Raw genomic sequence first — 14,584 nt, forward strand, 5'->3', positions numbered from 1 at the left:
CAAGCTTTTATAGTGTTATGTAATTCTATTGATCCCTTTTGCGACTGCTCTGTTCTGGAGAATAACTTCAATTAAGTAAAAGTTTTTGGAAGTTTCTTTGAGAGTAGCATGGAACATATGCATAAAATTTTATTTTCAAATATTATTGGTTTCTGAAAGGTTTGAGTTAGTAGATTTTTTTACTCCCCCAGCTACTGTCCAGAGATCTCAACACATTATAGTTGTAACGTCAGCATCAATGTCTGGATAACTAGACCAGGATCTTTACCAGTATGCCACAAGTGAAGGTATTTAGCTGCTATTTTCAAGCGTTCTCAAGACAATAGCTTTAAGATGGTGTTTTGTAGGAAGGGATTCTGCAACTGAGAATGAAAATAGCAAATACTGAAAATCCTGTGCAAGTTAGACAGCATCTGAGGAGAGAGAAACATCATTAAAGGTTTCAGGTTGACTGGACAGTTCTGATGGTAGGTCACAGATTTACACCGTCAGCTCTCTTTCTCTCTTTACAGAGGCTGCTCGACCTGCTGAGGACTTCCAAAAGCAGCTGTTATTTATTGCAATCAGACTTGGAATTATATGCCTGGTTATTCAAACGTAGCTCTACCCCTGGCCAGGAGAAGCAGATATTACCTTAGAACTCACTTAGTTGACAAGTCAACACTTCTGCTGTCCAGGCAACAGGTACTTTCAACACAATGAGAAATGCTGCACCAGATTCCCGGAAAAGTATAGGCGTTGTTCAATTTTAAGTCCTTTTCTCTTCAGGAGATCACCTTTCATCAAAATACCTCCAAAGACATTTGAGAATACATCTTGGTTTCAAGTTCCAGCATAAATTACACTCCTTCCAAATCTATTTGGTGGAAATGGTCCAAAGAGGATAAAGGTTAAAATAGCGCAGAACAACAATTTAGCCCTAGAATTTATTGCCAATTGCTTTGCATAGCTGAGTAATACAGGAAAGAATACTGAACTGCATAATGAAGAATACACTTTTTGTTACAAGAGTAATGACATTGCGTAATTGCATGGAATTGTAAAAATTTAAAGTAACACTGTTAACCTTTAATGATTATGCAGATCACATTGTGCAGGCAACATTTGTACACAGATTGTCTTTTCAGATTTTTCTAACTTCAGTATTGATCAAACACTCAGAACGGGTGCAGCAGTACCAGGTGGGTGATGACATGGTGCTGACAGCTCATCTCTTCCTGTCAACCTTCACCAAAAGATTCTCGTGATCAAGGTTTGGAGTTTTAACTTCCCTTCCGAAACCTTGAGCCCAAAGTTCTGGGCCGACTCTCGCCTTCATTACCGAAGTGATGCAAGCAACACTCTCAGTGACTCCATCCTTTAGGAACAGACACCAAACTCATTCCTTCTATGTTCTCTCAGATGGTTCTGAAAGATCCATGTAGCTAGTTCGAAGAACAGGACAGTAATCATTATTGCTTTTTTTAAAAAATGGCTCATTTGGTTTTGACCACACTGCTGTGTGCAAATTGGCTGCTGGATTTCCTACATAACAGTAGGAACCACACTACCAAGGTACATCAGTGAACATAAAGGGCTTTGGAACATATGGGGCGATGTGAAAGGCAAAATATAAATGCAAGGCTTTCAACCTTGAATGTCAGAACAAGTTTCAAAATTGGGTTATGAAATGATCAGTGCTTGCCCAATAATGTAATGGGGAAATGCAAAAAGAATCTATAAATGTTAGGCAAAGCGCAATAAGTCTTTGTACACTGTCATCTCAGGTCATGGCTTTTCAGATAAATATTGCAGTTTGCAACTTGAATTTTTTTCAGTTAAGCTTCCAAAGTAAAAAAAGGTCAGTGGACTAGAGTTTCAGGATATGTGTGTAGCCTGTATTTATGGTGAGGGCTGTAGACAGGGTCAATGCAAGCAGGCTTTTTCCATGGAGGTCAGGTGAGACTAGAGCTAGAGGTCATTGTATAAAGGTGAAATATTTAAGGGGAACCTGAGGAGGAACTTCTTCACTCAGAGGGTGGTGCGAGCTGGCAGCCGAAGTGGTGGATGCAGGTTTGATTTAGTAGAGGTTTGGTTAAGTACACAGACGAGAGGGGGTGTGGAGGCCTGTGGTCCAGGTGCAGGTTGATGGGCTGAAGGGCCTGTTTCTGCACTGCCATGCTGTGCGAGTCTATTATGGTTATTCAGTGCTTAGTGGTGCTCGCAAGCAAGGATGAACGTCAACCCTCACAGTATTCAGAATAGGTCAGTACGTCCCTTCATGGAAACCAGCACCAGTGGTGGAGGGCAAGTGCTCACCCACCCTTGGAGGACTGCTGCCGTCTCTGTGTGGGGACCTTGGGGCCTATTTATACAGTGTAGGTGATCTGTTGTCATCTGCTCTGCCAAGAGAAACTCAGGGCCCGAGATGGGTGTGCCCAATGTGTGGGGAAAGGAGGTACAGGTGGGTGGTGGTCAGGGTTTGCTAAAGTACATCTCGTTGCTGGGCGGGAGGCTGGAGCTGTTGAGGGCACTGGGGAGGACATCTGCCAGGGCTCCAAGAGAAGGGGCCTCGTGTAACTTGTGTGGGCCTAGCTGATGACCTGGTTGGTCGGTGACGGTTGCCACCGTTACGCGGTTCATTCGCTGGGAGTTTCTGGGCCTGTGAGGCCCAGAATGTTTGCCTTCTCTTTCTTTCCTACGAGTGCCACGGCAAAGCAACCCTGCCCAGGTGCACCGGTTCAAAGGTCAACACCACAAAGCCAAAGTGTTTGGATGTTCAAGGCCAACGAACAATCCGAGAATGAAAATCAGGCCCACTCACATCCAAGCAGGATCTGACTGTGTGTTTTGACCATTTGGGAAACTGCCCTGCGGTTGGCCTGACTCTGTCTTTAACAACCTTACAGCTGCTGCAAGGCAGGGTCTCTCGGCCGAAGGACCGATCTGGGAATGGAACTACCACTCCCAGAATTCAGAGTGTTTCTTTTAAGGTGGCAAGTCTGAGGAAGTGCAACTTGGGTCCAAAAGCTTGCAGGGTGGAGAGCTGGCGAGCTTCATGAGAGATGGGAGGAGAAAGAAAATGGCTGACGGGCTTTGCGCAAAGTTTTGAACGGTTGGGGCCCAGCAGTATTGACTGGGGTGACAGCCTGCAATGGGATACTATCACGGTTGGGACTGTTGTGCTTCAGACGATGGTTAGGTATAAAAACTTCCTCGGGCTTGGGACCAGATCAGATTGGAAATGGATGGTTTCCCATTTGGATTTAACTTTATATTCAGTAGATTTATTTATTTCAGTAGGGAACAGGCAAATGGGATTAAACTGAAGCAGACTTAAAGAGAAACAAAAGAATCTATCCAAAATGGCCTCCTGTTTTATTCGACAACAGCCTGGGCCTAATTTCTCCCCCTTTGTCTCCATTTGATTAACTGGTACTTAGACCACAAGAGATGGAGCACTATATGGAAACATGCCCTTCGGCTGAGCTAGCTTGTATTGAACTATTATTCTGCCTCGTGCCATCACCCCAAACCTGCACCACAGGAGCAGAATTGGGCCATTCAAACTATCAAGTCTGCTTCAGCATTCTACCATAGCCGATCTTTTCCTTTGCCACTTTCACCCAATAACCCTTAACCCCCTTTCTGAATCAAGAACCTAGCAAGATTTGTACCCAAAGACTTGGCCTCCACAGACCCTGTGGCAACAAATTCCACAGATTCACCACCCTCTGCCTAAAGAAATTCCTTCTCATCATAGATTTAAAGGAATATCCTCTTATTCTGAGGCTGTGTCCTTCGATCCTAGACTCTGTTACTTATGGAAACATCTTCTCCAGATCTCTATCCAGGCTATTCAGAATCCAGTAGGTTTCAATGTGATAACCCCCCTCCTTATCCTTCTGAACTCCATGCCCAGAGACATCAAAAACTCCTCATATATTAAGCAACTGTTTTTGACAGAGACAGTTTTACTTTTGCAACACCTTCTCTGTGGGATACTAACACAATACTAACCCTTTACTAAGTCATCTCCATGGTAAAAATCCAATCACCTTGTAGGATTGGTTACAAGCAAGACTTGACACTCCATGGGGTAAGGTTAAAGGCTTTGTCAAAGGTCTTGACATTGAGGTCAGAGATGACGTGACTTAAGGAGAGAATTCAGAGTTTTGGCAAGAGCAGATACAATGGGGATGATCAAGAGGCAAGATATAGGAGGTGCAGACATATCCTGGGGGGGGCTGTAGGAGTCTGTAGGTAACAGGAGGCAATGAAAAAGTTTACAAAAAAATCAGGGATAAAAATTTTTAAATCAAGCAGCTGTTTAAGTTATTTACTAACGATCCGGAGGTGATAGTGTAACAGGTCCTGGTGCTGAATAAGTCTCTTGGAGGGTCGTTGAAGAATATACTTTGGTAGGTCAAATAAGGAGGTGATGGAGACACTGACGAGGAATTCAGTAACAGACAAGCCAAGGGGAGTGCTGTCAATAACCAAACTATTTTTGGCCAGGGGTCTGTTAAAGGAGCCAATATTCACAATTATCAATGTATTGCACATATAAAATGCCATCTCAACTTTCAGCCAATAAATGTGATCCATCTCCATTAAATACCTAATGCACAGGACGTTAAAGGACAGCTTAATGTGTCCTCATCATATCAAGCCCCCAGTGTTTTTGGAAACAAATGTCAAATGAATAATTCTTGCAGAAGGGATATATCAGAGAACTACATATCCCTTCTAAAATTAAAAATACCTTTGGCATTCATTGAAGGGAATCTGCTATTATCATTACCAAAGCTGTAACAATTCTTGTGCTTGAGAAGTATTTAGAAGAATTTTGTAGAACTACATTTTTGCATCAAAAACATTTAACTGTGACAATATAAATCTTACACTTTGATTCTCTACAGGAACTAAAGCAGCCAATGTCCCTTCGCATTTCAATTGCAACACCAGGTTGGCACACACAAATACATTAAAGCCCAACCCTCTGAGAACAGAACGGCACTTCTGCAGTTTTTAACGTCGACTCTCCCTTCTCTGTTAAAGTGAACCATCGTAGCGACACTACGCCATCCAGTACTGCTCAATTCGTTTAGTGCAAAAATAGCACAAAGCTGAGGTTGGATGTCCAGAGTGTACCCCTTGCTCTGTGCTGGTCTCGCCCAATGTGGGTGAACTACGTCTGAAATCTCGAGTCAGGTTAGAGAGCAATCTGATCAGATTCCTGCTCCTGATTAACACACAGGATGCTGCAGGAACTCAGCAAGTCAGGCAGCATCTCTGGAGAGGAAAGAAGTGTCAACGTTGAGGAACTCAGCAAGTCAAGTGGCATCTATAGCGCTAGTGACCCAGGTTCTACTCCTGTCGCTGTCTGTAAGGAGTTTGTACGTTCTCCCCGTGACTGCGTGGGTTTCCGCCAAGTGCTTCGGTTTCCTCCGACAGTCCAAAGTTAGTAGGTTAATTGGTCACATGGACATAGTTGGGCCGGCAGGGCCTGCTACTGTGCTGTGTCTCTAAATAAATTTTAAAAAATAAACAGTTTATGTTTCAGGACTCAGAAAATCAGGTAATATCTATGGAGGGGAATAAACAGTTGACGTTTTGGGCCATGACCCTTCATCAGTGTCCTGGCCTGAAGTGTTGACTGTTTATTCTTTTCCATAGATGCTACCTGACCTTCTGAGTTCCTCCAGCATTTTGTGTGTGTTGCTCTGGATTTCCAGCATCTGCAGAATCTCTTGTGTACGTGTCCTGCTCCTGACTGCCAGCCCAGCTCTTGAACCAGCCCAGACTGTGCGTGACCTGTGATACCTTCCTAAGAAAGGTATCTGTCAACCTTCACGATTAAGGGAGGGCAGTTGACTGCTCTGTCAGTCCCTTGAGTGAAGGACTGGTAAAAGTTCACTCCTTATTTAAAGTGGGATGCTCTCTTTTAAATTAAGCTATTCTTTCCAATATACCATGCCTCCCCTCTCCCTCCGGTTAACGACGAAGGTGCAGGACACTGGATAAACACAGAGGAGCTGGACAGTGCAAAGCTTCATGCCGATGTTAAAGTCAGAGCAGTACAGCACAGAAACAGGCCCTTCAGCCCATCTACTGCCCCATTCAGAACGGGAGCAGCAGCAAATGAAAACAAAAGTGATCTTACAGGTGAAGGAGGGGTGGAAAAGATTAGAGAGTGCAGTGTGACCAGCACACCACGCCCACAGCCACAGAGGGAAAACGAGCAGCCCGGTTTTACTTTGGACGTTGATGCAGGAATGTCAAGTCAGTTCTCGAAGGGTAAAAAAAAAATTTGCAGCGTGTGACATCTGCCTCCACAGAAAAAGGGCAGATCCACACAGCAAGAGCAGCAGCCTCAAAAGTCGTCACTTCACATTGTCTCAAGCATCCCATACATTCCCTACTTTGACGGTTGTGCGGGACGTGTAGGTACCCAGGGGAGGAGGGGGGCAGGGGGGTAACCTACAGCAGCAACAGCTCAACTGTGTATCACCTTACCCTGTCAGACGTTGCTTCAGCCAATAGACAAGGCAGCTGGCCTTTGCCAAAAGCAATAAAGCACAGCTAACAGTTAAGTTCCAGCAGCCGAGGCCAGCCTTCAAAAGCTAGGTGTACTTTGATCAGTCACAACTGGCTATATAACAATCTGGTGTGATTCTATATCTAAAGCAGAGCTGTGTATGGAAATAGATTACATAAAAAAAGCGCCAAGTGTGCAGCAGATACAGTGGAGCCCACAAGGTCAACCTCGAGGCCTAGTCGCACCTTCTCAGTACATATCATCCATTTCCAATCACTGCTATCTCAGACTTCATGCTTTTCAAAAAAAAAATTTGCAAAAATCACAATCCACTTACATTCACGGCAATCACACCTCCACCCTAATCTCTTAGTAAAAGCTTCCAGTCTTCCTTCCCCAAAGCACAAATCCACCTCCCCACACCCCATCCTTAAATTGTGGAGCCGCAAGACAGCCACGGTGATCCACGTCAGCGATGTAATCCCCGAAAGAGAAACAGGAACCCGTGAGACGGGTGCCAAGGTAGACCACGTGGGATGCCGAGTTCACTTTGTCGAAGAGGTTAAATCTCCACATCAACTCCACGTTCGATGTTACTCAGTGGATGAAGGCAAGTCGCTCGCTCAGCTGGTCAAAGCCAGTCCGGTATCCATTCAGGGCAAATGCACATATGGATTGCACCAAAAAATGCTCCTCAGTTGGATATTAACTAACGCTAGCTACAACTAGCAGCGAAAGAAGACTTCTGTACCAATTTTTAAAAATGCATTAGTACAGTAGTTGCTGAGGAGATCTCAAATCTTCAATGAAATGACTCTTTCTGGTAAATAAGATGACTCCACGGTAGCCAGTTTTCACCTTGTAGCAGGCACCGGAGAGTTTCCAGCCCTGGCTCTGAATCACGGTGGCCCTGTGGCTACTGGATGGAGTTGCTGGTTATGCCTCAGTACGGAGTGGCACCTTCCCATTGGACGAGGTACTGCACGTTCCCATCCAGGGTCACCCTGCGGGCAAGGACCTGGAACTTCTCACCACAAGCCAGTCTGCCGGCCGCGCCAAAATAACTAGTGATGGAGGATTTAAGGTTGGACAGTGAGGTTTCGTCAGCACTCATACTATCAAAGGTGTGGGCATTAAGGTAGCTGTTATCCTTCGATTGTTCCGCCCGGCCCATTCCATTAGCTGTATGTGTGTAGATGGTTTCCTTGCGACTGTTTTTGGTGTTTAGCGAATATTCCATGGGTGCCTTTCTTTTCCGACTCCCCGTGGTCTTTCTGCAGGCAAGAAAACAAAGTACAGGCAGTCAGGATAATGCACAGTCTCCCAGATTCCACTGTAACCTCCCAACACACAGAAAGAATCATCACTGCCTGTCCAAGGTGGGTTAGGACAAATCTTTCTTCAGTCGCGGACAAAACTAACAAACGTTTGCAAACTGATATGAAAACATTTGCAGAAGAACATTTTTGCTCTTACCGGGAGTCCCCAGAAACACTTGTTGAGGCAGATTCAGAAGTACTTGCTGCGTCCGTCGAATCGAGGTCCGAGTTAAAGGTTCCCTCAGAGCGATCACTGAAACTGATGAGGAAAGGGAGGAACTAAAATCTCTGGAAGGATGGGAGCAAGTAATCATGGCACCAGTGGTTTCTCAAGGGTCAGCGGTGGAGAAGTAGTTGGGCACCCAGGATCCAGCCTCACTAGAACTATGATCTATACCTGGCATTGGCAAAGCCAGCACGAGGCATAGGAGCAGAGTTAGGCCATTCAGCCCATCGAGTCTACTCCACCATTCCATGATGTCTGATCCTGGATCCCATTCAACTCCATACACCTGCCTTCTCGCCATATCTATTGCCCATCCTAATTAAACCAAGTGGCTTTGAGGGACAAGACCTGGCTTCACATGCAGGTCTGACCAGGGAGATGGCAGATTTGGACTCATAAAGAATGGAAATGGTTCTCTGGTTGACGCCAACCAAGATTCCCATCTAAGCTAGTATCATTGGCCCATATCGCTGTAAATATTTTCCATCCATGTACCTGTCACAGTATCTTTTAACTATTAATGTACATGCCTCAAACACTTCCTCTGGCAGCTCTTTCTATATACAGACCAACTTTTGGGTGAAAAGGTTGCCCCTCAGATTCTTACTAAATCTCTTCCCTCTCACCTCCAGTAACCTATGACTAGAGGTCATAGGTTAAGGGTGAAAGGAGAATTATTTAAGCGGGAACCCGTGGGGGGAGCTCCTTCATTTAGGACGTGGTGTGAGTGTGGAATTAGTGGCCATTGGAAGTGGTGGAGGCAGGCTCAAGTGAATTTTGAGGTGATAAGTTTGGATAAATACAGGGATGTGAGGGGTATGGAGGGCAATGGTCAAGGTGACGGGACTACACGGAAATAACGATCTGTTGCTGTGCTGTAGTGCTCTACGGCACTGAGGCTGGGTGAGACCAGAACTAGAAGTCATAGGTTAGGGGTGAAAGGGGAAATACTTAAGGAGAACTTGAGGGTGAACCTCTCATTCAGTGGTACAAGTGTGAAACGAGCTACCGGCGGAAGTGGTGGATGCACGTTCGATTGGAACATTTAAGAGAAGTTCCGATAAGTACATGGTATAGAGGGCTATGGTCCTAGGGACCGAGCAGAATAACAGTTCAGCACAGACTAACTGAGCCAAAGGACAGATTTCTCTACTGGAATGCTCTATCACTCTATAATTTTGAGCTCCTCTATCAATTGGCTGAGGGAAGCACTGGTAAAAGTCCAGAGCAGCCTGTCCCAGGAGACATATGGCCCTCCTTGTGTCCTTACTACAGGCCTGTTACCCCTTGTGAAGTCACTCACCTCCTCAAACTCTGAATGTCATCCACTGTAAAGTCAAATATGTTTGCCAAATGGTAGCTTGTGCTCTCAGCTGTGGAGAAGTCACTCTGCAGTTGGAAAAGTGAAATCACAAAGAGAAATTAATGTGGTTATTTTCAAATCATTATTGGCTTCTGAAGCACATCACCAAAGCGAAATATCAGCTTGCTTCAAATGTACAATGATGATCATTTTCATCAACAACATCCTAGTCGCGGTTAGTGCTACAAGATTCGGGTTCGATTCCCTCCACCATCTACAAGAAGTTTACACATTCTCCCCGCAACCGCGTGTGTTTCCTCCAGGTGCTCTGATTTCCTCCCACATTCCAAAGGTGTACAAGTTAGGGTTAGTAAGCTGTGGGCATGCTCTGTTATCGCTGGAAGCATGGTAACATTTGCGGGCTGCCCCCAGCACATCTCGGACTGTGCTGGCCATCGATGGAAAGCAACGCATTTCACTGTACTAACTCAGCAAGCCAGACACAAACAGAAGGAAATCTGCAGACGCTGCAAATCCAAGCAACACACATAAAATGCTGGATTTTTTTTTAAAAAAAGAGTACAGTCAATGTTTTGATACGAGACTCTTCAGCAGGACTGGAGCATTTTGTGTGTGTTGCTTGGATTTCCAGAATCTGCAGATTCTCTCTTGGTTGCATTTCACTGTAGGTACGTTTGAGGCAAATAAAGCTAATCTTTTAAAGATCCTTATCACACGAAGTATGATCAGTGGCCAATCTTGAGTGGCTTCCAGAGGAATTCCTTTTGCTGTTAAGACTTTGGCAGAGGGTGAAATTTCCCATCTTCGAGGAGTGCTGTACAATATTTATAGGCCTCTTTACCAAGCGCTCTTAGTGAATGCCTTGACCTAAGGACTATCCCTTGGGCTCTGAAATACCCACTTCGTATTTCAACAACTTAACCAGAGCATAGTGAATAGCAACCACCCATTCACCCTGACCACCCAGGTTAGTATTTATGCTCCATAGGTCTCTTCCCAGCCCATTTCTTTGCCTTCACAACGAGCTCAAACACTGTCACAAATTGTAGATAAATGTGCCTTCACCACAGCCAGGCAACACAATAAATCTGACAATATGCTGGAGGAGTTCAGCAGGTCAGGCAGCATCTATGGAGAGGAGGAAACAATCAACATTTCTCGGTCGACAGCTTATTCCTCTCCATTGATGCAGCCTCATTTGCTGAGTTTCTCCAGCATTTTGTGTGTGTTGCCCTGGATTTCCGGCATCTGCAGAATCTTTTGTGTTTACAAAAAATGTCACCCAAGGTCAAGTGGGGAATGAGATCCGGGCAGACCTATTGAGCCCTGCTCCATTTAAGATGACATTGCAAAAGGCCATCTAACTGCAACAGATCACCTGGATATTATATTGCTGAGAGTGTATGTGTTATTGTAATTATATGTGCTATATGTACTTTGTGCTGTGTGTGACTATCAGTATTGTGTTTTGTACCTTGGCCCTGGAGGAACACTATTTCATTCGGCGGTATTCATGTGTACGCTTGAATGACAATTAATCTTGAACTTGATCTTTAAGCAAGGACTCATAGAGTGGACAGGAAAAGGCTTATGTCTACAGGAACTGATAAAGCAGATCTTCCCCTGGCTCCGAGTCAAATTAAGGGGTTGGCCGTTCAGGACAGAGATGAGAAGGAATTTCTTTGTCCAGATCGTGGTGTACTTTTGGATTCTCCATTGAAGTTAGATGTGGAGGCTCAGTTGCTTAATATGTTCAATACAGAGACAGCCGTTAAATAAAACGGGAGATGGGGTTTAAGGCAGGGGTTCCCAGCCTGGGGTCCACACACCCCTTGCTTGGTCCATGGCATAAAAACAGGTTGGGAACTGCTGGTTTAAGGGGTCTGTGCAGGGAAAAATTATCAACCATGATCTAAAAGGATTGAAAATCTACTACTGTTCCTGTTCAATTTCTTATGAAGCAGAGTAAAGACCCTTCCCAATGGTCTGTTTCCAGGTAATTCAGGCGTAGGGTTGGAAATCAAAACAACTTATAAAACAAATTACAAAATTACCCTAATCTTGCAACTGGTTCCTCTTCCGATTACTAAAGAATGCTCTTAGTTTATTGACTCACCAGTAGTGGTGTCAAGTTTGTTCCTCGATCAAAAACACTCATAATTTTGGAAACTTAAATTAAATCTCACAGGAACACAAGAACTAGGATCAGGAGTTGACCATCTGACCCGTCGAGCTTGCTCCAGCATTCAATAAGATCATGGCTGGTCTGGCCATAGACTCATCTCCACCCACCTGCCTTTTCCCCATATCCCGCAATTCCCTGTAATGCAAAATAAAAATCCAACTGTGTCTTAAATATATTTAATGGGGTGGCCTCTACTGCTTCCCTGGGTAGGGAATTACAAAGATTTACTACCCTGTGGGAAAAGCAGTTTCTTCTCATTTCCATCCCAGATCTATTCCCCTGAAACTTGAGGCTACATGCCCAAGTTGTAGTCTTGTTTACTAGCGGAAATCTCCCCTCCAGCCTCTGTGTTCCAACTTCCCTCATCTTGCAAGTCCATCACTGTGTATGTAATTCGGGGAAATCCCCCCCTGCATCAGCCCTGGGATTGACCTTAGACTTTACATGGCCAAGGGTTTGCTACCAGGTCACTCCTGGTGTTCACGGTTCAGGAGGAGGCCAGGTTCAAGATTCAGATTTGTCTATCACGTGTGCGTTGAAACACAGTGAAATGCGTTCGCTTGCGTGAACAACCAGCATAGCCCAAGGGGGCAGCCCACAAGTGTCACCTCATATTCCTGTGCCAAAATTACATGCTCACCATGCCCGGCAGAATCTGAGCATTGTTCTCCACAGATGCTGAATGTTTCCAGCATTTTCTGCTTTAATCTCAAATGTCTAGTCTTTTTTTTAAATTAACAGTGGTGGTAGATTCTGGACACAAATTCACAGTAGGAAAGTGATCTCCGGTTTCAGACTGAAGTAACATTATTTGGTTTGTTAGAACCTGGTGCAGTGATTCCCCAGCATCAGATTGTGCGACTAACCTTTGGGACGGCATCCTGCAGAAACCAGCTCGATTTCCTGTTCTTTCTCCCCCATTTCAGCGGAAGCTGCCGCCTGCGGGGTGGTGGGACTTCTGGCAGGGGACTGCAACACGACAAAGACAAGTGAGTACTCAGCACAGGCAACAGAGCGGGAAATGCAAGGAATGCTCAGCAGGTCAGTCAGCATCAGCGGAGGGAGAAACAGAGTTAACGGTTTAGGACAACCACCCCTTGTCAAAACCAGAATAGTGAGAAAGTAAACTTGATTTAAGTGGGAAAGAGGACTTGGCCGTACCTTAGGAGGTTCACAAAAATGATTCCAGGATTAAACGGCTTGTCATATGAAGTGAGTTTGATGGCTTTGGCCCTGTATTCATGGGAATACAGAGGAATGAGGGGTGACCTAATTGAAACCTATGGAATGGGAAAAGGTCTTGGTAGACTGGATGAGGAGAGGATGTTTCCAATGATGAGAGAGTAGGATCAGAGGACACAGCCTCAGAATAGAGGGGCATCCTTTTAGAATGGAGATGAGGAGGAATTTCTTTAGACAGAGAGTGGTGAATCTGTGGAATTCTTCGCCACAGGCAGCTGTGGAGGCCAAGTCTTTATGTATAATTAAGGCAGAGGTTGATAGATCCTTGACTGGTCAAAAAATGAAGGGATATGGAGAGAAGGCAGGAGATTGAGGCTGAGAGGAAAAGTGGATCAGCCATGATGAAATGGTGAAGCAGACTCGATGGGCCAAATGGCCAAATTTGGCTCCTATAATATGGTCTTAACAAAATAAAGAAGGCAAATGGAAAAAAATTGAGGGTAACTAAGGCAGGACAGATAGTCAGAAAATCCCATCGTAGAGAGGAACACCGCTTCTCCAAGGGGAATATTCCCAGAAGAGAAATGACAGCAAGTTGAAAACAGCAAAAAAAAAGACAACCATAGCAGATACTGGAATTGTGGTATAAAAACCCTCGACCATCAGGCTCTCAAACCAGAGAGGATAACTTCCCACCACTGTACTTGCACCAGTGTGAAATGCTCCCACAACCTATGGATTTACTTTCAAGGACTCTTCATCTCATGATCTTGATATTAATTGCTTATTGATTTATTATTATTTATTTCTCTTTGTATTTGCACAGCTTGTTGTCTTTTGCACACTGGTTGAATAAAAATGGTCTTTCATTGATTCTGTTATGGTTATCATTCAGTTTAGATTTATTGACTATGCCCGCAAGAAAATGTACCTCAGGGTTGTACATGGTAACAAATGTACTCCGATGATAAATTTACTTTGGACTTCGAAATCTCTTAATAAGAGATTTCATAAATCAAACTGGCTGCAGCAAAGAATTACGCCTGTCTCACTAGATGCTGACAATTCTGTCTGCTGTATTTCAGACAGTGCACACAGTTAGTGCTTTCAGAGTCACAGAAACAGGCCTATCAGCCCATCCAGTCTGTGCCAAACCGTTAATTACCAACACATTATTTTGTGGCCAGTGTAGCGAGGAGCTGTGTTGTCACTGACCTCGATAACCCCTTAGAGAGACTGGAGTTCCCCCCTTTTTTTTTAAATTCAATTTTGTGTCAGGAATTTAGTCCAGTGGGATTCCTTGTGCCCCTCAAATATTAGTTAAAATCTGTGCTTTTTCTATTCTGGTTTCTTGTCTTTAAAACCTCTTCAATGTGATTAACTTTCAGGCTGCTCAGGCTGAGTGCCAATCAAAATAAGGAGAGCTTTCAGTGAACTAGAACAGAAAAACCACAAATTTTAACTAATATTTTAAACATCTGACATAGTACAAAGTAGCCATCGGGACATGCATGCTCTGAAATATAATACAGGAGCTTTAAAAATCAAGAATAATTTTTATTATTTTACACCCCTTACACTTTAAAATGTTTATCCTACGGAATTACAAATTCACAAATGTGAAGCAACACAAAATGCTGGAGGAACTCAGCAGGTTAGGCAGCATCTATGGAAGGAAATGAACAGTTGACTTTTTTAGGTCAAGTCTTGATCCGAAACTTTGACTTTTCATTTCCCTCTACAGATGCTGCCTGACCCACAGAGTTCCCCCAGCTCCTTTCTGTGTTGCTCCAGATTCCAGCATCTGTAGCCTTGTGTCTCACTTATA

The 14,584-nt window shown here is 44.3% G+C and overlaps 1 protein-coding gene across 1 annotated transcript in view; it reads right to left on the reverse strand.

Annotated features, from left to right (window-relative positions):
* Positions 1-883: 883 nt before the first annotated feature.
* phf19 (PHD finger protein 19) overlaps positions 884-14,584 on the reverse strand; it is a 51,175-nt gene continuing 37,474 nt past the window's right edge. Inside the window, exons 12-15 of the mRNA XM_063073451.1 lie at positions 12,441-12,543; positions 9,369-9,454; positions 7,997-8,098; positions 884-7,794 (exon numbers count right to left, since the gene is read on the reverse strand). Coding sequence (XP_062929521.1) covers positions 7,464-7,794; positions 7,997-8,098; positions 9,369-9,454; positions 12,441-12,543 — 622 coding nt within the window. The 3' untranslated portion in view covers positions 884-7,463. The remainder of the gene's footprint in view (positions 7,795-7,996; positions 8,099-9,368; positions 9,455-12,440; positions 12,544-14,584) is intronic.

This window comes from Mobula hypostoma, chromosome 21 (assembly GCF_963921235.1).
Source record: "Mobula hypostoma chromosome 21, sMobHyp1.1, whole genome shotgun sequence".
NCBI classification, from domain to species: domain Eukaryota; kingdom Metazoa; phylum Chordata; class Chondrichthyes; order Myliobatiformes; family Myliobatidae; genus Mobula; species Mobula hypostoma.